The sequence below is a fragment of the Mus caroli genome, unplaced genomic scaffold, assembly GCF_978045245.1.
Source record: "Mus caroli unplaced genomic scaffold, Mus_caroli_1 scaffold_9, whole genome shotgun sequence".
In the NCBI taxonomy this organism is placed as follows: Eukaryota; Metazoa; Chordata; class Mammalia; order Rodentia; family Muridae; genus Mus; species Mus caroli.
The window spans coordinates 19235768-19260341 of record NW_028227264.1 but is presented as its reverse complement, the minus strand read 5'-3'; the positions used below and the strand labels follow the sequence as shown (position 1 = coordinate 19260341).

Genomic DNA, 24574 nt, shown 5'->3' with positions numbered 1-24574 from the left:
TCCACCAGAAGTTACAAGCCAGCCTCAGTAAACTACGACCTGACCCTCCCTGAACAAAGAAACCACGGAGAACCGGGCAAACTGAGCTGATCTTAATTCTTCCGTCCAGGCTGTCCCCAATTCATAATCCTCCTGCATCAGTCTCCCAAGTGATGGAGATGGAAATTGTGTGCTACTATACTGAACTTACCAAAAGTATGTTCACATTGGTCCATTATTTTCCCCCCTCCTAAATCCAGTTTATCAATATACACAAAGTTAACACATGACACAATTTATGCAAATAGTTTTCAAGATTTTATTGCAAACCAAAATTGGTTTATCGCACACAAAAAAAGTTGTGTGGTAAGGAGGAGGAATTGTACATATTATAACCCATGTTAATTACAGTACATTAAAATGATGGTTTACAAATAAGCCTGTAAGTTTAAATATCTAGTGTTATAACCCAATGTACAGACTTCCTTTACACGATACATACAATAATCAGGAATGCAAAAGAAAATGAACAAAGGGGAAAAAAACATAAATAATGCCCGTTTTATAGGTGACATTTTAAACAATGAAAACACCAACGGCTTTGACTGACAACTGGGGCATTGGTCCATAAAAACCCTTTCTAAAAATAGAAATATTTGTAGCAGCAATGCTTTCCTTAAGCATCTGAATGCTCGTCATTGCAAGACCGTTTCAATAGGTTTTAGTTATTAACTATATCTTACAAAACAGTCTACACATAAATTTATCTTCCAAATGTGGAAGAAACAAACAATGTCCCACATTGTAGTGTCCTGCAAGTGTCACATTGATGCTCACAACAAAACCGTCTGTGATCAGGCATAGCACACTCACGCCACTGCACACACGGGAAATCCGCCAAGGGAAAAAAAAAACAAAACAAAACAAAACAAAAACAAACAAACACAAACTGAACACTCTGCGATAGGAAAAAGCTTTGGAGCTAACACGATCTCAGAAAAGGCACATTGCAGAATATTCTTGATCACAGCTCAGACAGACCTGCGGGGATTCCTCTTAGACCTGCATCTTCCTTCTAACTGAGACCAAGGTGTCTGTCTCAGGCGGCACTCTCACGCTCGCTCGCCTGGAGCTAGCACCACGTTGGAAGGAAGAGAAGAAAAGAAGACCTCACAAGCTCATTGAGAGGAGGGTGTGCTCTTCGGAAAGCTCCCATCAAGCAGCGCGCGCTGCGTCGCGCCACGCCGGGCAGGCGAGACTGCCAAGCTTCCAGGTGTGCAAATTCTTTTAAAATGTTCTGTCAGCTGGCAACTCCACCAAAGGCTAACGAAAACACTTTAGGAAACGCTGAAGAAGTCCTTCAGAACCATCCCGGGAGCACTCAGAGGAAGGAATCCACAGGAGGTGCATAGGAGAAGCCGAGGAAGGCTTCTGCCGCTTCCTTCACACTGGCGGTGACAAGGATGCTGTCAGGGGACCTGCCGATGGAGCTGGGGACCGGCTCCTCGGTAAACTCGGGATCGAAGTGCCGAAGGTCACTGGGCCCACTCTGTTACAAGAAGGGGAAATACACTCAGTGTCAAAAAGGGCACAGGGCAAAGGACAGGGAGTCCTTAAGTCCTATAATTCCCCACTAGAAGCTTAACTCTAAAGGCTCCAAAGTTCCGGAGGGTTTCACTGATAACAAGGTCTCACTATGTAGCCTAGGCTGGCCTCAAACTCTACCAGTCTCCTGAGGTACAGGTATTAAGGTATGTCTCTAGGCCTGGAAATTATAATACATGTATTTATATTCAGTGAGCTAGCTGGGATAAAATATATATATATATATATATATATATATATATATATATATATATATATATATAAAACTCTCCTCTGGGATGAGTCTATGGGATAGATAGCATCTGCTACTTATTTCTTCAAATTCTGACAGGAAAGAAACCTTCTGGGTCTCACTATTCTTATACCAGAAACACACCACACAGATACTTACCACATTTGGGTTAAATGGGGGTGTAATCTTCTTATTAATGAGATCATCCCAGTTAATTAAAGAGAAGAAAATATGACTCTTAATCTCCATCTGTTGGAAAGAAACAGATATTCATTTAGATGTGGAGAACTTAATACAAGGTCACAAGGTCAACCTTCTTCCCCAAGGTCCCATGACAGCAGGGCAACCAACACTCACAAAGTCATCCTTGGCACCCAGCCTCTTGGTCCGGTCCTTCTGCAGGAGGCCTTCCAGGAGGTGCCTTGCCGAGTTTGTAATATTTGGTTTCAACTGGAGAGGCTTGTTCAGAATATTGTCGTACATCTCAGCCGTGTTCCGGCTATAAAACGGGGGCTGGAAAAGGAAGGGAATTCCTTCTGAGTCAACTCAAGTTTTGTCTAGTGTCTACTAGATATAAAGTGCTGAGTTTCGAGTATTAAGCTGGACTTGAGCTGGCCCCTTCACCGACTATCTTACAACCCCTACTGGGGAGAGAGAGGGAGAGAGAGAGAGAGAGAGAGAATGAGCGTGCGTGCGATGGGGCTAATACTGGGCAGGCTAAGTAAACTGTAGTATACTGTGCAGAAGAAACCCACTCGAGAGGATGGGTTCAATTTTCAGTACTTGTACCTGCCCTGAGATTCAAACAAGACTATTGAAAAAAATCCAAAAGACTTATTTATAAAATTATAAAATGTAAAACAGCCAGTGTCTCCTTTACTAAAGCTTTTGATAAGGCGTCTGACACAGAGAAGCCACAGTAGCTAAGCCTGCACGAGCAAGTCCACATATGTCTTAGAAGTGTTCTGGGCACGATGCTGTGTGTTACTCACCAGGCCGTAGAGCATCTCATACAGGACAGCCCCAAGACACCACCAGTCCACCGTCCGGTCATACGGCTGCTTATGGAGGACCTCAGGAGCCAGATACTGAAATGACACCAGAGAGAGAAGTTAGCTCTCAGAACCTGGCAGTCCGCACAGCAAGCATGTGCTTTGAAAAGAGCCAGGTCAACTGGCTCCCCTCCCCACCCCCGTTGTGTGTGTGTGTGTGTGTGTGTGTGTGTGTTTGGATTGCTTCTTAGTTAAAACCTCTATGCTTTGTGATGTCAACTGGTCCCCTGTGTGTATACATCGATATATTTAGGGAACGAATTGATATCTAGTGGTTCCATGAGGATTTCTTAACAGCTAGTTGGGATAAAAACTAACAGAAGGCCTTGGGAATCCTCAGGGTGAGACAAACAATAAATGGGTATCTGTCTTGCACTGAGCTGTATAAAGGAATTGCTTAAAGTTTACTCTTCCTTTTATGGAAGGAAGGGAGTGGGTAGACCGGGCACTGTGTCAGACTGCCTACCTCAGGCGTGCCACAGAAGGTAGATGTTGTCCCGTTATGCTCAATGTTCTCTTTGCAGAGCCCAAAGTCAGTGAGGACGATGTGCCCCTGGGAGTCTAGGAGAATATTCTCAGGTTTTAAGTCTCTGTAGGAAAAAGCAGTTACACAGGTAGGTTAACTTGACTTCATGACAAACCCTCTGTAAAGATTGCTTGGGTATTAAGAAGATTGTTAATCCACTCCTCTTCCACAGCCAGCCACAGAAAGGAGCCTTAGTTGGGCTGTTAGGATTATGCACCACCCTCTTGGTATGGGCAGTTGAGACAACTCACATGCTAGGGAATTGTTAGAAGTGACCAAAGTGCACATAATATCTCATTATCTTAGGACTCCAAAGGCTCAGCCTGCCCTCCCTCTTTCCAGCATTCAAGGTAGCTTTGAACCTTTGGCTCACCTATAAACGATGTTCAGGGAGTGCAGATAACCCAGGGCACTGGCTATTTCAGCTGCGTAGAAGCGAGCCCGTGGTTCCAGGAAGCAGCGCTCCCTCTGGAGATGGTAGAACAGCTGCACGAGACAAAGAAACCGAGGCTTAGTGGGGTCGTTTAGTCAGGCCCAAAAGAGAAAGCTTGCAGGAAGCGGCCTGAAATAGCTTAATTCTGAGTAAGTTTCTCTCTCAAGTATCTTTTAAAAGCACATCTCAAACCCAAACCAAGCAAGACAAACAGGAGCAGCCCCCCTCCCACCATCAAGGTGGATGCCTCGGCTCACCTCTCCACCATTAATGTAGTCCAGGACAAAGTAGAGCTTGTCAGCGGTCTGGAATGAGAAGTGAAGGCCCACCAGGAAAGGGTGCTTCACATTCTTCAACAGAACATTCCGCTCGGACATAATATGCTTTTCCTAGGAGAGAGATGAGATTCAGTGGCAAATTCAGATTTCAACAGGGCAGCAAACCACAGGGTAGAAATTCTTCACCACGCCTGCCATCCCCAGCCACCAGGGGTCACCCTTACCTCCTTCTTCTTCAGGATGGCTTTCTTCTGTAAAACTTTGACTGCATAGAATACTTCTTCTGCCTTGTGCCTAGCCAGAAGAACCTGAAATGTCAATCGGACAGTCATTTTTCTATCCTCAGTCAGGGAGAAGATAAAAGTGAATGCATGAAAGAGTCGAGATGCAAAGTTTTCATCTTTTGGAAAAGACGAACTTTCGGTTGAACTTACCTTTCCAAAACTGCCCTTTCCGATCACTTTCAAGAAGTGAAAGTCGGAGGGTTTGGCGTGAGGATTGGAGGACGGACCCAGGTTGATTTGTTGAGAGGGACTTGGCTAGAAAACAAAGTATCATCTTTTAATATGTACGCTGCACACAGCCTTACTGTTAACACATAAAATACCTTATGAAATATGTCTTTCAAAACATCCCAGTGACTCAGTACTTAAACACTTAAGCCACTTGCAATGTGACTAGACAATCCCGCCTTGATAGTTTTTACAAATACTGCCTTGACTAACCCCTACAGGAAAATACGGATACATTTATAATTTTCCTCCACAGTCAAGATATACTTACCGGAGGAGAGGGGTTGGCGTTCATAAGCTCCGGCTCCTGAGGATGGGACATTTTCAAAATGGACTGAACTTCAGCGCTGTGGAAATCAAAGGGCCATTTTAGAAACTCCTAAATTCGCCACCAGAGGGCACACAGACATAAGTTCTATTTCTGACTCAACAGTTCGGTATTTTACAGAAAACATCCCAATGAATTGCTTACCAAAAAAAAAAAAAAAATGTAAGGAAAACCCAGTTAAATACAAATTAAGGTTTGTTTATTGAGGGACGTGGATTTTGGTGAACATTCACGAGAATTAATCTTAAACCTCCGAGCCAAACTCTACCCATAAATTATAATGTTTAAAATGTTTCAAATAAGCAAAATGTTCAAGACCAGAAGAGATCTATCTACCCCGGAGGAAAGATCTCAGCACCACCACCACTACCCCCGCCCCATGAAGTCTTCGCTGCTAGTAAATTTAAACAATTCTTTCTATTTTCCCCAATAACCCAAAACTTACTGTTTGCATGCATAGGTGTTGCTGGCAATCTTCTGAATAAAATCGTTCAGGCCCATCCTTCTCTGTTTCATAAAAGCTATAATTTAAAGAGAGGAAAAGGGGAGATGGTTAGGGGGCTCGGTAACATCAGACGCCACACGCTAATCTGATCCTGAACCTTCAAAACCGACGCCGGCTCTCCTACACACACAAGTCCGGTGCTTTTCCAGCACTCACCGATGAGAATCGCTACCATTCCCCTCATTCTGGAGTAGGTAAGGGTGCTTCGAGCAGCCTCAGCTTTGACGGTCATCGCCCCGATGCCCGGAAAGAGCCCAAAAGAGACTGGAGGGGAGCAGTGAAACCGGCTAAGCCAACTGTGCGCTCCGGCCGCGCGACCGGCTTTATAAGCCCTGCGCCGCGAAAGGGCGGGGCCGGCAGAAGGAGGAAGCGGCTCAGAGCCGCCCATCTCGAGGCTCCGCCCGCCATGAGGCTCCACCCCCAGCCCAGCCGCCTAGCAGGCTGTAGACCGAGTTGCGAGAAGATGGGCGACTGGCCACCGTGTCCTGAGTGAGCCAGGCGAGCCGCCCTGGGCAGGACCGAGGCTTCCGCGGGCTGCGTGAGCAGGACCCCGCGCCGGGCTGCACTCGGCCCCCGTCTGCCTGGGCCGGAGGAGGGCGCTGGAGGGGTGGAGAGCCTCGGTGATTTTCCATTTCCTCTCCCGTGCTTCCCGAGAGGACACCGCAGTGCACGGTCACCGCCGACCTCTCCCCTTCCCGGTGTCCCGTCCCCGGCCCGACGCGCAGCCTCCAGGTTCCCGCGCTGTACTCCATCCCGATCTCCACGCACCCCGTGTCCCTGCGAGCCGGGCGGCGACACTTACCCAGTCCGCTCAGCAGGACAGACTCGCTCCTTTTCTGCGCCTCCGCCCGCTTTTTGTGGCGGGGCCGGAGCAAGGACTCGAGCCGAGCCCGAGCCAGCGCGCCCTGCATCTCGCCCATGGCTGCGGACCGAGGGGCGCACAGTGGGCGACGGCGACCGGCGAGCACTGACGTTTCCTTGAAGGAGCCGCCGTGACTCAGGCCGGCAAGATTTCCTGCCCCAGTCCCAAAACAAACAAATGGCCCTTGTGCACGACCGAGTCGCTTCCGAAAACGCCTTTTTTGTGCTTTTGGCCAAAACTAAGCAAGGCTGAAAAATCCCAGAACTTGGAAGAGGAGGAAGGAAGGCAAGGGGGGGGGGGGTGAGGGGGGTCAGGAATGTGTAGGGGAGGGGGCGGAAATAAGTCTCTGCTCTACAAAAAAAAAAAGTACAATCTTCATTTCACTTTTTTTTCCAACTAATCTCTGAGAACATTCTGTCCTTTCCGCATAAATTTTGAGCCTTGCAAATTTTAATCCTAGCCATGCCAAGAACACGTGAGGAGGTGGCAAGTTAGGTAGCAGGGGCTTCTCTCCAGGGCCGACCTGGAGTGACCCTTGCGCGGTCAGTACCCTTGTCCGGGTCCCTCTCTCACAAAAAAAAAAAAAAAAAAAAAAACTGCCAAGATTGCATTGCACTGCCTTAAACCCCGTCCGTTTTTTCCTAATCTCCACTACCCTCCCTCCTTTGGGCTACCTGGTGGCAGATCCAGGTAGACTTAATTTTTATATCCCCTTGTTTTTTTTGCAAGTTCACATAACTGAAACCCTTTAACTCTTTAAATATTAGTAAGAGACTCATCTCAAAAAGCTGGGAACAGAGGGAAGCTGCAGTAGAGGCAGCCAGAGTTGGGTAGGAGTGAGGTGCCTTACAGTAACCCCGCCGCTGGGGGATGCCTGGCGCTGCAGCTTGACCGCCAATGTGGGGACGCGCGCCAGCGCTGGCTAGGAAGCCCAGAGCACCGGGTCTGGGCCAGGGCCGGGAAGGCGGCTACTTGGGCCAGTACCTGGCGCTCGCCGTGCTTTCTGCGGTGACTGCCCTGCCATGACCCCTTGCTGCGAAAGGCCTAGCACTTTAGAATTTGACACACTACAAAATACCAGTTGTCAGGTCAGGAAAAGCACGCGAAGCTCTTTTCCCTCCCTCTGTCTTGGGCAAGTTTGTTTTGTAGCGGCAGCCACCTCCCAACACCTAAAGCGATCTCTAGTCTCAGCTGCTTCTTGATTTGCTCACTTCGGACAGCTAGAAACCAGGAGAACTGACGTGCAACTCTGGAGACGAAATTTTGCTTAGTAGACGTCCTTCACAATGTACTTAGGGTGCCTGAAATTGACACTCCAAACTAAAACAAGGTGTAGGCGATTCCGAATCATAGCAACCAGCCCAGGCTTTTTCCGTGCTTGGATTCTGCATAAACTATGAATTTGTTATTGCCAGTGAGTGCTTCCAAACCATGTGGTACCAGTGGTTTGTTTAGCCCAGTCCTGCCCTGCCCCCTCCGCATCTGCTGGGTAACTTCCCCTCCAGAAAACGTTTGCTTTGAAACACCAATCTCCACAAAGATGTTTGCTTATTTGTTTTAAACTATTAAATCAGGAAGTCGTCCAGAGACCCTCCCTAGTGCATCACCTAGCTTTCAGGAGCTTCCTCCAGTCTCTCCCAGGTATCTGTTTTACTCATCCCATCCAAATTACAGTACTCAGAACACGAACCTTTCCAAGGGGATCTTAAGGTCTCCTCTTTCATTCTTCACAGTGCTGAAGAGGTGAAGGCTGGGGTTACTTTATGGAGGAAGAACTAGTAGTTACCGAAAAAGTTAGCCTCCAGGCTATGTGCCTCTGATGAGGCTGGAAGCGCCAGATGACAAGGGAGCTCCAGCCAGAGGCTGCTTGCTTGCCTTTTTGTTCTGAGTCCCACTTTATATCTAAAGGAAATTTACATACAGGAAGGGAACAAGCTGCAAAGTTCAACACTGGGCTATTTATCCTGCCGTTGCAACATCATCCAGAAAATTACAGTCATCAGCATCCTGGGCTTATTTCACCAGTAAGACATACAAGAAATGTAACTTAACTGATTAGCACCGCAAATCAGTCCAGAAAAAAAATAGAAACACATGCACAGGGTCTGGTCTCCCAGGGAAGAAGCTCTGGCATGCATTCCAAAAGGAACATGGAATTCAAATCAGAGGCCTCCAAGTGCAATGAAGAGAAAGCTCAACCATATATTTGTGGTTGGAACAGAAAAGGACCGATGTGCATGTGCCCCTTCCTCCTCATGCCCGGAATGGTCAGCGATTGGAGACGGATGGTCTGCTAACCTTATCATTTAACGGAGAGGGAATCAAGTTGTTGAGACTGGCTTTTCTTCCAACCGGATACCTGATGGGTGGGGCAGGCGCCCCCAGTTCTGTCCCAGCAACCTACTAAGACTTCCGAACAGGAAGATGACACACGGCAGTGGAGGGAGGGAGGTTTGGGGGGAATGTACGATACTCCTGTTAACCGGGCACAGACTTGAGGCCGCCCCTTGGTTCGACCACTTAATCTAGTCTTCCTTCCTTTGTCCAGGTAGTTCTGCTACCAGGAGGTTATCGGGCCACTTCCCAGAGTCTCCCTCCTAGCTAAGTGGCTGGACTTGTCTGACGACTTAGTGGATGTGCAGGCTAGGGGGCGATCGAGTTCTCTGGGAGAACTCCAGAAGATTGGATTGCCCTGGAGCTTTAATGTGTCCCGGAGCATAGCCCTGCAATTCTTCCCGGAGCCTGAAAGTGCAGAGCTTTGGTGGGAGACTGGCTTACTAACTAGCCCAAACTCCCCTAGCCAGTGGTCTCACAAGTATGTGTCAGTATGGGCAAACCGACGGAACTGGTTTACCAAGCTGTAAACAGAACATAACTGTTACTGTTTTGGAAAGCCGCCTTGTTCCTATTGCTGTTGGAAAATGGACTATGCAAACACTGAAACATGACAGTTTAATATAACTTATTTAATTCAATGCTTCACAGAAGACGATTTCTCCATATACTAGAGGAACTGGTTTGAAATGCATTGTCTAAATAAATACTCTGCTCCATCTACTCTTGGACTCCTTAATCCTCAAGTTGTGATGACCTAGCTAGATATCTCATCGATAATAAGAAAATATCGCCGGGCGTGGTGGCGCACGCCTTTAATCCCAGCACTTGGGAGGCAGAGGCAGGCGGATTTCTGAGTTCGAGGCCAGCCTGGTCTACAAAGTGAGTTCCAGGACAGCCAAGGCTACACAGAGAAACCCTGTCTCGAAAAACCAAAAAAAAAAAAAAAAAAGAAAATATCATTTTGTATTGCTCCAGGACACACATGTGTACAGTTTAGCTCCCCTCTCCCCTGGCCTTTTATACTCATTGATAATATAGGTACAAAACTTTCCTTGAGTAATCCTCAAAACACACAGAACCACCAGAGAAACCACAGTTATTATATAAAATATTGAGAGAGCAACTGAACTGATGAGTTTTTGTTAAGGGCTGTCACTCAGAGCATGTCTTTTTATTACAATAGTAACCCCCAGGAAAACTGATGACTTGATTCCTGAGAACGATTATAGACAAGTGGTGTCTAAGCATCTATTTCTGGAGCCCAGCTTCTATCATAATTGTTACCATCCATATGTGTAACTGTCGAAAGTGGCATGCATAAAGATGAGAGGCGCAGGAGAAAGCAAGAGAAGTATACACTGTCCTTAATGATGTCATTAAGTTATTAAGCCCACACTGCTAAGCTTATTTATTACAGAACTGCCCCACCCCCAAGAAATGATAACACTGATGTTCTACAAACATTCTTTCTAGAAAGAGAAGTTTTAAGTGTTAATAAGGGGCAGAGTGGAAGAAGCCAGGGCATTCTTGGAAGAATGAAAATCTAGGTAGCAACAGCGGGTAGGTCTGTGACTCTGCAAAGTCAGTTTCACTCCATCTTTGGAATGTGGCAGGGCCCTGATACAATGAACAACAAATAAAAAGTTTATAGAACATCAACAACCTTACCAGCCAGAATACATGTAGAACACTACCTATTTGCCTTGTGTTTAACTCTTAAGAGTTACCTGGGGGGGGGGGGGGGGGGGGGGAGATGGCTCAGTGGTTAAGAGCACTGACTGCTCTTCCAGAGGTCCTGAGTGCAAATCTCAGCAACCACATGATGGCTCACAACTATCAATAATGAGATCTGATGCCCTCCTCTAGTATGTCTAAAGATAGCTACAGTGTACTTACATATAATAATAAATAAAATCTTTAAAAAAAAAAAAAGAGTTACCTGGGGGCCAGGGGGCAGGGGGGATTGTTTTAGAAAATTTGTATCTAATCATGAAAAATAATGGTCTGTCTGACTAGAAAAGGAAATTGGGAGACTCTTGGAATCAAAATTAAATACTGTGTATGACCTAACATCAAGAGACCAAGGCCGAGCCGGGCGTGGTGGCGCACGCCTTTAATCCCAGCACTTGGGAGGCAGAGGCAGGCGGATTTCTGAGTTCGAGGCCAGCCTGGGCTACAGAGTGAGTTCCAGGACAGCCACGACTACACAGAGAAACCCTGTCTCGAAAAACCAAAAAAAAAAAAAAAAAAAAAAAAAAAAAAGAGACCAAGGCCTCACAGAAAGCCTTACATATGGTCAACAAAGCTGTTGGGCTACCCATTTATATTCTAAAAGGCCCCTTACCATTGCATACAAACTAATCCAAACAGTGAACAGGGTTGAGGAGTCTACTCTTCCTCCTCCAGCTTCAATTGCTCCAGGGTGAATCTACTTATGAAGCCCACATTCCAAGAAATCTCAAATCCTTGTCTTGATCATCATTAACACAGAACCTGGCATTTCTTTGCAGATCCATGGCTTGAGATTATGAAAATTAGATCCAAGATGGAGACGGTTAAGGGGCTCTCTTTCAACCCTCCCTATTTTACAAAGTGCTCATAGAAAGAAAACACCCCTCAATTTCTGACAAATCTGTCAAACTAGGGTGAAAGCTAAAAGCCTTCCTTGGCTCACATTCCAAGTCTCTCCTGAAATCTTTCCCATCCTGGACCCTGTAATTGTTCTATGAGGAAGCTAGTGCAGTTGAGGCCACCCCTAGGCTACAGTGTCCTACAAACCCTGCCCACAGATGACAGAAAGAAAAGACAACATGATAGTTAGTAGTAGTGGGGGGCAGGGGCTGGAGAATTGCTTGGTGTCTTTTCTTGTACATTAATGGTCTTTCATCTTGACCATATTTTTTATGTCCCTCGCACAAGCTCAGGAGACACAGTGAATACAGATGGTGAAAGAATGCCTGGTCAAACACTTAGCTCTAAGTGAGGCCTGCTATCTGCAAGAATTTCTTGTCATCTCTGTACAGTGGGGCTACTGATATTTCCATCCCATAAATTGTGAAAAATAATGAACATAAAGAAATTATATGCCTCTTTCAAGATGGACTTTCATATGGAAAACATAGCTTTATCTGTTGGTGATACACACACCTTACAACTTCATATAAAAGGCCTCAAACAAGGAGGCAAGGTGGCCCACACCTTTAACCCAGCACTCCAAGGACAGAGGCAGGCAGACCCCTATAAGTTCTGTCTGCCCAGGCCAGCCTGGTCTACAGGTAGACTCCAGCTCAGACAGTCAGAGCTACTCAGAGAAAACAAAGGTCTCAAACCCAGTTAGTAAACAGGTGTGTTGGGATTAAACCATTTGCATATCTCCATCCTAACAACAAGGAGCGGCCTGGGTGGTAGGAATTCCATGATAAAGGGTTGAAAGATTGCTACCTTTGTTCTTCAGCTTCCTGCTTTCGCTGTGGTCCCACCTACAAGGTTCCCAAAGATGTCACCTCCAGGAACTGAATGCCAGGATAATTTACCAAGTGTTTGAAGTCAAGGCTATGGCTGAGAGTCAAAAGCAGTGGAAAGTGAAGTGGGAGGTTTTAATTGTTCGCTGTTGTTGAGACAGAATGAAGGCTGATATGAACCTGTGGAAGGGGGAGGAGTCTGGAAGGTCAAGGAAGGACTGAGTGTTCCCAAGAGCTTTTCTAGGTCATTCCAAGGGCTCCTGGTTTCAAGTCTTCCTTCCATCAGATCTGGCAGGGACACAACTTCGATGGCACCAAAAATCTGTTTATCACTAGAAGACTAATGCAGGGTGACCTGGCTGCACACAAGGAGGCCACGGACCATAAGTTTATTACGTTGACAAACACACAAAAGCTTAAGAGAAGTTCCAAATCTAGCTATTTTTCCTAAGACCTAGCTGTGCCCTGATGTCACTAAAAATAAGACCTGGAGCGCATTTGATGCTTAGAAATGTCTACATTTCTTCTGTATTCTTTCCTTTCTTTGAGACAGTAGCCCATACTGCTTTGGACTTAGTGTTAGGTAAGGATAACTTTGAACTTCTGGTCCTTCTACTTCTACTGCCTACATTCTGAGTTTACCAGTGTGTACCCTCATGTCTGGCACTGGGGAAAACACATGATCTGGAGTTAAGACATCTGACGATGAGATGAAGGGTGTGTCTATACAGGTGAGGAATTCAAAGAAGACGCCTTTTCTCTCTTCCTCCTTTTTATTCAGGCCTCCAGCCAATAGCAGGTAGAACACTCCCACTCATTACACACACACACCCCTGGAAACACAATAATCCCAGTCCTTTACATACATCCCTTAACTCAGCGAAGGTGATACCTACAATTAGCCATCAGAAATCAATTTGCTGCCGATCTAAAACCAACACAGAGCTCTTTAAACCACGCTTAATTTCCAAACTAAAGACAACAACAACAATGTAGCAGTGGCTTTACGTAGCATGAAATATCCACTCCAAAATATCCACAACCAAAAAATGCAGTAATCCTCTTCTCCAAAAGAGATGATCTTTACTCCTCCTGATACCCCATGTCTTATGTAAAATACGAAGTCAAGATCTAGTCATGGGAAGGGACTAAAGAGGAATAAGAAGAACACTTGATCAACATACCCATGTATGTTCCGAGGTAATCTTAATAAAACATGGAGGTTACATCATGGCAGGGACAGCTCTTTCTGTAACTGGTCACGGTAGTGTAGTTGGTGTTAATTAACAATCACTTTCATCACCCTGTTCTATATCCCCTCTTTCCTCAGTAAACTCTGTTGTTTTGTTCTTTAAACTGGGAGAGTGAGACAGACTTCATTACTAATGGGTCTGAGCCTTTTGCATTTCGTCCTGTAATTTCCCAACGACTTTAATCAGGAAATAAACACTGAAGTGCCTGGACTCCACTCAAGTACTCATCCAGTCTCTCCTTGCTGGTCCAGATCAGTCATCCCCACCAGCACTATAATCCCCTTCTTACCATGTTGACTTGGAGAGAGGACCATCTGAATTGGCCAACCATCTGTCTAACTCCCAATTCAATGGAAACATTTTAACTCCCATCTCAATGGAATTTTTTTATTGTGTTTCCTAATAGAAACATTTTCCCTCTGGAACTAAGATATCCAGGCCAACAGAGCATGAGCTTAAAGACCAGAAGTAAAACTTTTGTTAATGAGTCATTAGGGAGGTAATGGGTGATATAATTTCCACTCTGAATCCTTCATCCTTGGGCTGATAACCATGGGCCCTAGCTATGGAGAACATACGGGAGGAAACGTACAGAAGGTCTATTGAGAACACATACATACAGCATCTCACTGTTGTATTCCTGTGAGGGGACACCATGGCCAAGGCAATTTTCATAATGAATCATTTATTGGGGGCTGGCCTATAGTTTCAAAGGGCTAGGCTATGGTCATTATGTCAGGAAGCAGACAGGCAGACATGACACCGAGACAGGAGCTGCAAGCTTTACAGTCTGGTCTACAGGGATCAGGTAGAGAGGGAAAGAGGGAGAGGAAAGAGAGACAGAGGCAACACCATGGGCCTAGCCTGGGTTTTTGAAACCTTAAACTCACCCAAAGTCACATATCTCCAAGAAGGCCACACATTTTAATCCTTCCTAAACACTTCCACTAACAGGGGACCAAGCATTGGAACATGAGCCTGTGGAGCCTCCCGTCTTAGCCACCACATACAATCTTCTGAAGAACCTTGCCCCACCCAGCCTGCTGAGTCCAGCCCTTGTAACTAGTGTTCCCTCACTTAGTCATCTGCCTCAGGTTATGGGAACCATGGGAAGGCTGATAGATTCCACAAGATCAGGCTCATTGCTGTGGATCTTCAGTTGTGATGAAGTCGCATCTGATCTTGGTCAGATGAGCAGGTAAGGGTGGAATGTGTCATACTGGAGCCTCAGCAGAAGTATGTGTGAAAGGCACCTTACTCTACATCCAGAATGTCTGTTCCAACTAAGACAAAATGTGACCTTATATATGCTCAGAGTGACAAAACAGAATCAGCTTGTTGGGAAAGTTGACTGCCGGGACTGTGACTTTGGGAAATGGTGCCACATTGGGGATTCAATTGGCTGACACTGTTAGCATAAGCTTAGTGAGTAAAGTCGGGGGGGGGGGGGGCTTTGGTGAGTAGAAATGTATGTTAACTCACTCTAGGATCTCTTGGTGGTTTTAATAAGAACTGTCTACTGTTCGTGTAGTTGAATACTCTGTCCCCTATTGTCCAGTTGGGTGGTGGGAATGAACCCACTCCCCTCCAACACAAGCTCTCAGCTACTGCTCCAGTTACCATGCTTGCCTGCCTGCTGCTATGGTCCCTGCCGTGATAGTTGATAATGGACTCAGCCTCTGAAATTTTTTTTTTTTTTTTTTTTTTTGAGACTCTGTAGCCCTAGCTGGCCTTTAACTTCTGATCCTACTACCTCCATGTTCCAAGTGCTATGGGTACATACCGTCAACCCATTTAAGTTTTAAAGGCCTTCCCTGCTGAGACCACTCGCTGGTTATCATTCACACGGGACATGAAAATGTCTTCTAGTCCTTTGCAAACTCAGAGAGGCTTAGCCCACACATCTCTTCCCCACGTGTCCTTGTCACTCTTTTTCCAACTATGTTCCTTCCAAGTCTCTGACCATTCACTGAACCAGTGGCCACAGCCCAAGCATTGATATACAGGAACACTTGGGGCCCTCTTGCTTGCAATCAGTGTGTGTATCCAGATCTACTTTCTAAAGTTCTGCCCACTGTGAAGAGGTCTCTTCACTACTGTCTTTCAGGATATAGTACTATGGGGAATTTATCCATTTGCAGTCATATATGTATGCATGACAGTATCAGTCAGTAACATGATACCACTATATACACAGGCTTTGTATCACAGAGATATGAAAATGCAGTATAGCCCTGGTTTCTTTCATACCAAGCAATTAAAAACCTTAGACGTTGTATCCTGAAACTTGAACATCTCCATTCTTCTTCATATGGTAAAGGGTACAGTTGAGTATTTCCATAACTTTTCCTGCTAGGTTTGATATGGGTTTCATCCCACTCTGTGGCCAGTAATTTCCAACATTCTTTGCAAGTCTGTGCAAGATGAGCATTGCACCATTTATCAAGCAAAACTTACAAATGAAAAAGATTATTCTGATGTCTGTCTATGCATTGAGACTTGTCTATCCATTCAGCCAATGGGTTTGAACACATCAAATGTCATCTCAGACAAGTTTTGAACCTTGAAAAGAATTATCACCACGTTGAAACATGAAAACTACAGTTTTCAGGATGCCAGGGCACATCAACTTACTTCTCCCACAACAACAAAAAAAAGCTCTGAAAGGCTGTGGCTCCTTCATCCTTTGTAGGAAATGTTAATTAGTGCTCCTGGAATTGGCTGCCCTACAGTTGCAGGAGACAGGTAGAGCTGCCCATTTTCCTCAGGAGTTTTTTTTTTTTTTTTTTTTTAAGTTTTGAAATGCATCCCGTCTGAGGGTTACCAATAAGCCTGGCTCACCAGGGAGCTTGAGTCTGTAGCTGTTTACAGTTTTCTAGGATTCTGAAACAGGAAGTGTGGGATTATCTTCTCCCGCCTTCGCATGCCTTGCAGTAAGTGATGCCCAATAACCACTGGAGGAATCTACGAATAAACCTCTTCTCTCCATAGCTTGCCACATTTCTCCTACTTATCTTTCCTTCTTGGCTACAAATGCTAAGACAAATTTTGGTGGGAATTATTTATTATCAAGGAGATCCTAAAGGCAAGCTGTTGTTTTTACCTTTATATAAAAAAAATTAAAAACCGCATGTTCAGAACTTCTGTGCTGAAGTTTCACTGCATAGCTCTGCATAAGAGCACATCTGCATAAGGGCTTAAATAACTGTGTTTTCAAATGTTGGATTGATTTCATTTTTAAGACAGGCTGCCATGCAGCATAAACAAGCCCAGAACTCCTCCATGGAGCTGAGGTCACCTTAAACTGACCTTTCTACCTATGCCATCTGATCACTGGGATTAGAGGCACACAACCTCACACCTGGCCTTGTTTTTATCATGACAATAAATAACAAAGGGCAGAAATGGACACAACAAACAGTGTTTACATAACTCCTACCCGATGTTCTTCTGTCTCCTGCCTCCATCCCCCTAATCCTATGTTCTTAAATTTTTGCATTTTTGGAGATTACAGGTTTCTAAAAGTTTGAAATGAACACTATACGGTCCTCTGGACTATTCTTCCTTTCTGTCTCTTTTAAAAATGGCATTATAGATGGGCAGTGATGGCACAGCATTTAATCGCAGCACTCAGAAGGCAAAGACTGGTGGATCTCTGAGTTTGAAACCAGACTGGTCTACAAAGTGAGTTCCAGGACAGCCAGGGCTACATAGAGAAACTCTGTCTTAAAACAAAACAAAACAAAAAATATAATATAATAAAAGCATCTCGCTGTCAAAGCTGCAGTGTGTCACAGAACATTACATTAGTATGCTTTTTTGTCCAAACAGCTTTTCTTACAAATATTCATTGCAAGTTCAAGGTGCAAGGCTTATGACTTATGACTTTGGCAGGACTCCTCTCAGCTATCCTGTTGTTACCCTGTGTCTCGGAGACCCTGTAGCTTTGGCTCTGCAAGGCTAGCCCCTTCATGTGCTCCAGCAGTTCATAGTAGACAGGATAGATGCTGGAGTGGGCCGACTCTCCCAGGTGGGCCCTAGATCTGGACCTGAGTGGGAGCTGAGTTGGTCAGCCCTCCAGTTCTCCCTCACCCAAGCCCCTTGCTTTGTCCAGGTAAGGGGCAGGGACAGCTCTTCCTCGTGCCACAGCCACCAGAGAGGCAGCTGAGTTGGTCATTGTAGAATTAGTATGTTCTCATAAGGCCGTTGGTAATTATAATTCAAGTCATTTGTAAAGGTCTTGTGGAATTTTTCTCATTTTTAAGATTTAGTTTTTAGCGTGTGGTGTTTTGTCTGTGAACCGTGTACATGCTTGGGGCTCAAGGAAGCCAGGTGTCAAATCTCCTGGAACTGGATGGTTATGAGCCACCGTGTGGGTGCTAGGACCCAAACCCACATCCTCTGGAAGGGAAGCCAGTGCTCTTAGCCACTGAGCTATCTCTTTACACACATCTTGTCTGATTTTCCATTATAATAGCCTGCATTTGTTGAATGGTTTTTAGTAAGTTCCAGACATTAAGCATGGTGGGTTTCAGACCAGGTTCCTATTTAACATATCAAAGTAGACCTTGACTTTAAAGTCTAAGGTGTGCCTGGCACACCCCACCCTCTCCCCAGAACTTTCTACCCCAGGGGCTAAGCCTCCCCCTCCCCAAAGGCTCTTCCCTTTATAATCCAGATATTTTGCGTGATATATCAATACCTATCTCTGTACCTTTACCTAAATCCATCTCTATCTCTCTATCTTGGCATGCAGATTGGCAGTTTCCCTGGCCCCACTCCTTGGAATCAGGGAATCCCCCTGAGAGCTGCCCCCAAATAAATCTGCACCCTTTTACTTTCAAGTTTGTTTGAGTTGGCATATCCTTCAATGGCGAAAACCTATTAATACGTAACAGTCTTTACGCAATTCTAACCCAGTTCCCATGACTGAAAAACAGTTCATTCTTCTTACCTGCAGCTTCAAAAGATAATCACTGCGCGATGTGATATAGAAATGACGGAATCAGAAAGCAGATCTGGGTGCTTCTAATGCTAAAAGCCCCGTTTGAAGCCAGTAAACCCAGTTCACGTTTAAAAACAAGTTGAAAATAACAGTTGTGTGTGTGTGTGTGTGTGTGTACACGTGCTTGGTGGAAGGATGGTGGAAGGTAAGGCCTAAGGATCTGGAGTTTCAGGACAGCACAGGATAGCAGTGAGATCTATTTCAACAGAACAAAATGAAACACAAAGCTATTTAACACAACTGCCCTATGAACACCTCTGTTGGGTCTACCATACCTTAAACATATGCATCAGCAGACACTGGGACACCATGAGAGCAATCTACAGCCTAGGTTTACTGTCAAGATTACTTCTCAGTTTGAATTGTCCTTTTCCCCAAACACCTGTGTGCACATTCGAGCTAATGTCACAGCTTTGACATCATTGAAGCAGTAAAGGAGATCGAGCAGGGTTTCCAGTTCTGTCAGCATTAGGACACATCAGTAGGCTGAGTGAAGCACTCGCTCTACTGTCCTCATGGTGAACAGCCATTTCACTAACCACAAGGGATGATGGGAAACACAGGTGAGAGTAGGTGGGGGAAGAGTTTGAGAAGTCAACGTACGTCATTTAATGCCCATGAGGGCAGTGCAACCTAGCTACTACCATATAATTCTCCTCTAACAAAACGAAACTCTAATCAGCAGAAACAGCTGACTTCCGTGCATTTCTGCAAAGGTAAAATTAGAGAGCCACATGGCTCTTGGATGCCATTCAACACCCCCAGGCCACCCTGTGACAACCTTCTCCGAAGTCTCCTTGTATTCTCTTTTCTGTCAGTCTACACCATAAAAATCAGAGTTTGAATCAGTACCATTTTGTTTGGTTTTGGATGAACTCTACCCTAACATCTAATTCTATTCTCATTTCTGTTTTCTCCACTTATACACCTCCCTCTCCACCCATTCCATTAAGAAGCTAACTCCACAGCTGGGCGTGGTGATGCATGCCTTAAATTCCAGTTCTTGGAAGCCAGAAGCAGGTTCAAGGCTACCCTGGTTTACAGAGTGAGATCCAGGACTGCCATAGCTACACAGACCCTGTAAACAAACAAACTAAAGAGAGAAGCCCTGTCCTCACCTGCCTTTCAGTGAACCATTTTCATTCCTGGGATAACTACCTACTGGTTATAAGCTATTTTTACTATGTACAGTTTTAAAGTTAGAAAATAGCTTTGTAAGTGTCCAAAGTATATTCTGCCACATGTCTCATTATATGCTTGTGATTCCAACACTTTGGAGGCGAGAGCAGAAGGACCAAGAATTCGTAGTTATCCACAGGCACATAGTAAATTTTAAGCCAGCCTGGAATATATAATATCTTGTCTCAAAACCTGTATTTTATCTAACAAAAAATAGTCCCGTTGTTAAGAACAAAACTCAAAAAAGAAAAAAAAAATTGCCTCATTAAATCTTTTCTTTTCTTTTTTTTTTTTTTTTTTTTTTTTTTTCGAGACAGGGTTTCTCTGTGTAGCCCTGGCTGTCTTGGAACTCACTCGATAGACCAGGCTGGCCTTGCACTCAGAAATCTGCCTGCCTCTGCCTCCCAAGAGCTGGGATTAAAGGTGTGCACCACCACACCCAGTCATTAAATCTTTTCTTATATTTCCTTATATATTCGTGTTTATAATGTGTTTATGTGCATATGTTGGTACAAATATATTAATAGACATGTTGTGCACATGTTTTGTATTAAAATACTTTTTACTCAAATGTTCCTTTTGCCCAAGATAGCTCTGTCCTTTGAGACTGGATTCCTCTGTGTAGTTCTGACTGTCCTGGAACTCTCTCTGTAGATAAGGCTGACCTTGAACTATCTCTGCCTCCTAAAAGCCAGGAAAAAGGTAGGTACCACCACCACCACAGAGCAATCTCTTTTCTAAAGCTTGTCATTTTGTTTCTTTGAGACCTGCTTCCACTATATAGCACAGGGTGGCCTTGAACTTATGACTTTCTTTTCCTTTACCTCCCAAATACTGAGTTTATAGGCTTGCCCACCATTCCTGGTCCTGAGTCTCCTTTGATTCTGAAGCCTGGATAAACTTAGAACCCTTTGCTTGACCTGGAGCAGGTGAATTTCTGAGTTTGAGACCAGCACAGTCTAGAGAGTTCAAGGACAGAAATGGCTACACAAAGAAACCATATCTTGGGGGGAGGGGAGGGGAAAGAATTCTTTGCTTGAGTAAATCCAAATTTAACTTGTTGAAAGCTTCTCTCTCAACAATCTGTATTAGATGTTATAAAATGTCTTTCATAAGAATAAAGAAAACTACCAGAGGCTTGATATTTCAGCAAATTAATCACATGTATAAGACCTTAAAAATAAGATCATAGGCTGGCCTGGGTCATCATTTGGTGGCAGGTTGACCTTTAACTGTGTGTAGCTGGGGGTGCCCTTGAGCTTCTGACCCCTTATCTCGACCTCCCAAGGGCTGGCTTATGTGGTCCTGGGAATGGAGCCCAGGGCTTTGTGGATGCAGGTTATAGTCACCACCAACTGAACTGTATCCCAGCACAGTAGAACATTTTAACCTTAGCTGCAACTAATATCACTAGATATTCTTGATGCAGTTTGACATAAGACAATAAAAATGAGGGAAATTTGTTGAAAAATGAGATAACTTTCCTAAAGCATGAATTGTCATCAATCTATCTCACATTTTAAAATGACAACATATACTCTTGGGGTTTCTTTAGAACAGCAGTTTCCCACCCCTTTGGGAGTCACATATCATATATCCTGCATATTAGATATTTTATTATGATTCGTAACAGTTAAAAAGCAGCAACCAAAATAATTTTATAGTGCTGAGTCATTACCACATGAGGAACTGTTAGGGTCACTGCTCTAGAGTAACAGAACTTTTAGAAAGAATCGATAGATATAGAAAGGAGATTCATTAAAATGACTTACAGGCTGCAGTCCAGATAATTCAACCAAAGTCGGCTGTGAACGGAAAATCCAAGAATCCAGGAGTTGCTTATCCACGCGAGGCTGAATGTCTGGGTAAACGGTGTGCCTTCCTGCCTCAAGATATGGATTAAAAGTAGGCTTCCCTACCCCAAATTAAGCAAAAATTCCTCACAGATGTGTCCTCCATTTCCAGATGGAGTCAAGCTGGTAACCAAGAATAGCCATCATACAAAGTTTCCTGATAGCATTCTAGCAGTAAGAAAGAACTATGGAAACCAAGAGTCTGTCCTCCAGACACACCGGAGGCGGCAGCAGAGGCACAGGAAGAGGCAGAGACAAAGGCAAGGCAGGACGAACTTCACAAGTTCAAGGTCAGCCCGGTCCTACGAAATGACTTTCAAGCCAGGCAAATTCATGGCCAGCTATGTAGACAAACTGTTTCAAACAGACCGGCAGACAGACCGGCAGACAGACAGACAGACAGAAAGAGACTTTGAAACATCAAAGCTCTTAGGTGTGAAGTGAATTATTTGAAAAAATCAGGCAGGCGCAAGAAGATCGTCAGTGACTTATAATTGTTCAACTTACAAGTTTTTTAAAAAGCATTTCAGTGGTTTTGTTTACATATTACTTGTTTTGTTAGATTTCCTCTGTGTGTGTGTGTGTGTGTTTGTGTGCGCGCGCGCTCATGTGTGTGTGCCTGTACGTGTCACAGTGTGAATGTGGAGCTCTGAGGACAACCTGAGAAACTTGATTTTCTCGTTTCACCATCTGGGTCCTGGGGCTGGGACTCTGGTTGCTGGCAGGCACCTTTTACCCACTGAGTCATCTGTGAACGCACGTCATGATTGGGGTATTTTGACATGATTGTGATAGATTGATATGTCTTCAATAGAAATTACATTTTATATTTTAAAAAAATGTGATGTTTTCCTGGCCAGTGATGTATAGACAAGATTTTTCCTCGTGATAGTTACTGTAGGCTAACATAAATATTGGTAGAGCAGGCAAACCAAATTATAATGCATGGTAGGTTGTGTGCGCTAAGTGCTTCCTGACAGTATGCTGTGTGTTTTATTGGGATGGCCTTTCGTTGTAAGTAGAATAGTACCTGTACTGTATAAAAACATTTTCAGTGAATTTTGGGAACCAGACAACACAGCCGTTGTAGAATACTGTCAGTTCATCCCCTAGTCAAACAGCAGAAATAACAAGTAAGTTTAGGCAGAGGAAAGAGGAAGATACATTCCTGAGCCCCACAAAGGCAGAACAGATCTTGCTCCATTTGTAGAGCCACAGAAGGCTGAACCGTTAGTTTACTCAATCTGAGGGAACGTGAGGGGGCTCCTCTGTGAGTAGCTAAATTGGTTCTGTAGTCACACATGCATCTGGCAGGGGGGTAGTCATGAGGCTGGGATTTAATGTCAAACAGCTCAAATGCTGCATAAGCTTGACTCTCAGCACCTTCCAGCAGAGGCGTCTGAGAGGACACTCACTGTACCCTGGAACGGGTACCCTGTCCTCAGTCTAGAACTGCACATGCCGCGCTGAGATAGAGCAAAGTTCTTTCCTGCATTCCAAATCCTGGCTTTAGAATTCCACTGGTTTTCCCAGCTTTTGTTTGTTTGTTTGCTTGTTTTTGAGATGGGGTCTCACACAGCACAGGCTGGCCTTAAGCCCACTATATAGGTTAAAATGGCTCTGAACTCCAGTCGTGCTGCCTCTGCCTTCTTAGTGCTAGGAAAACATGGACTTACCATCACACCTAGCACAGAACCCAACACTCCCTATTAAGGATGCTAAGAAGTCAAGAAAAATGTGTTCCTGTCTTTCTGGCTGTGGTAGCCAAGAGTACACGGAAGAATATGGGATGGCACATGCAAGGAATAACGTAGGAGAGGCTGCTTCAGTCCAAAGGAAAACCTAGAGTCTGAGTTTACACCTTACCCTGTCAATTACTTGTTTAACAGCTTAAAGATTAAAAGCCAAAACAAAAAACCAAAGTGAGCTATTTTATCTAGATGAACAGGCAACACCTTGTGTAATCTCCAGCTGCAGGACTTGGGTCCCAGAGCATGTGTCGCAGTGTGTCTGTCTGTGTCTCCAGGATGCTTGTCACTCTTGTGTCTGGAGCCCTAGATAATAAGGCTCAATAAATGATGAAGCTTTAAATTTCAAGAGAAAAACCCCACTAAAGGTCCAGTAAGGAACAACATAGTGAAAGCATCAATAAAGCAAAGCATAGGGCTCTTTTGCTCACAGCAAAGGGAAATGTGGGAACTGTCCTATAAAAGCAGAATTCTTCCTCCACACATGCACACTGCCCACTAAGAACACGTTGCACCATTAACTCTGTTGCATTACCTCCTTGAATACATGCACTGCTCACAGTCTATTATTACAGTTCCGTTCTTGCTAGTGGAAGAAATGAAATCACCCAGGGGGTAGATCGAGGCAGGAAGCTGCTGAGGCGGAAGTCCAGATTCTGTGGCAGTGGCAGGAGGTCTTATTCTCAAGTTCACCACATGAACCACAGCAGGTAATGCAGAACTCAACTTGGCTGCTTCCTGCTACTCTGGGCATGGACCACCGAAAGAGACATGCTTCCGGAAAAGGAGAGTGCCTATGGCTAGCAGTTTCCAAATGTACCATGTTATCTGAACATGCCAGCCCATGCCTGTAATGCCAGTACTTGGAAGACTGAGGCTGGAGATTGCCATGACTTTGGATCAGTTTGAGACCTTGGATGACAGTAGGACCTTGTCTTACAGGCGCGCACACACACACACACACACACACACACACACACACACACACTCGCACGCAGACGGAAGTGATGGATGTCTGTTTTGAAACGTTTGAGTCTTAGAAAGAGATGGTATAGGAGCAGCATATGAGAAGTGGAACACACCTCTGTCCTTCTGATGGATTTTCTTCAAATTTCAACTTCTACAAAGCAAAGTAGTCTGACTCAAGAGTTGATAAGAGAACTGATTTTGTGGCTGAGGTGCGCTCCGCCTCCTGTGTGTGATAGGGTGTTGACAGCTCCCGGTGTGTGGGGCTCACACAGGAAGCCACACCTGTGAGCCCCAGAGTGTCATAGCTACAGAGTGCTTGGGAGCTGCTGTCTGCACTCTGCAGCCCACCCCCACATTCTTCTCTAGATTTTTCCATTCTTTCCACGCCCCTCTTCAACGGTGTTCCCTGCACTGTGAAGGGCATGTTAGAGACACCCCATTTACAGCTGGGCATCCA

At 44.9% G+C, this 24574-nt stretch overlaps 1 protein-coding gene across 3 annotated transcripts in view; it reads right to left on the bottom strand.

Moving 5' to 3' along the window:
• Window positions 1-284: 284 nt before the first annotated feature.
• Window positions 285-24574, bottom strand: part of Sgk1 (serum/glucocorticoid regulated kinase 1) — a 116584-nt gene continuing 92294 nt past the window's right edge. Inside the window, exons 1-12 of one of the 3 annotated variants that reach the window (XM_021173629.2) lie at window positions 6253-6430; window positions 5391-5466; window positions 4889-4964; window positions 4540-4644; window positions 4330-4413; window positions 4085-4216; window positions 3768-3880; window positions 3335-3458; window positions 2809-2904; window positions 2174-2329; window positions 1976-2065; window positions 285-1528 (exon numbers count right to left, since the gene is read on the bottom strand). In XM_021173629.2, the coding sequence (XP_021029288.1) occupies window positions 1361-1528; window positions 1976-2065; window positions 2174-2329; window positions 2809-2904; window positions 3335-3458; window positions 3768-3880; window positions 4085-4216; window positions 4330-4413; window positions 4540-4644; window positions 4889-4964; window positions 5391-5466; window positions 6253-6370 (1338 nt within the window). In that variant the 5' untranslated portion in view covers window positions 6371-6430 and the 3' untranslated portion in view covers window positions 285-1360. Of the gene's footprint in view, window positions 1529-1975; window positions 2066-2173; window positions 2330-2808; window positions 2905-3334; window positions 3459-3767; window positions 3881-4084; window positions 4217-4329; window positions 4414-4539; window positions 4645-4888; window positions 4965-5390; window positions 5467-5606; window positions 5769-6252; window positions 6431-24574 lie in introns of those variants that run through there. The other 2 variants (XM_021173631.3, XM_021173628.3) reach the window with 2 other exon arrangements.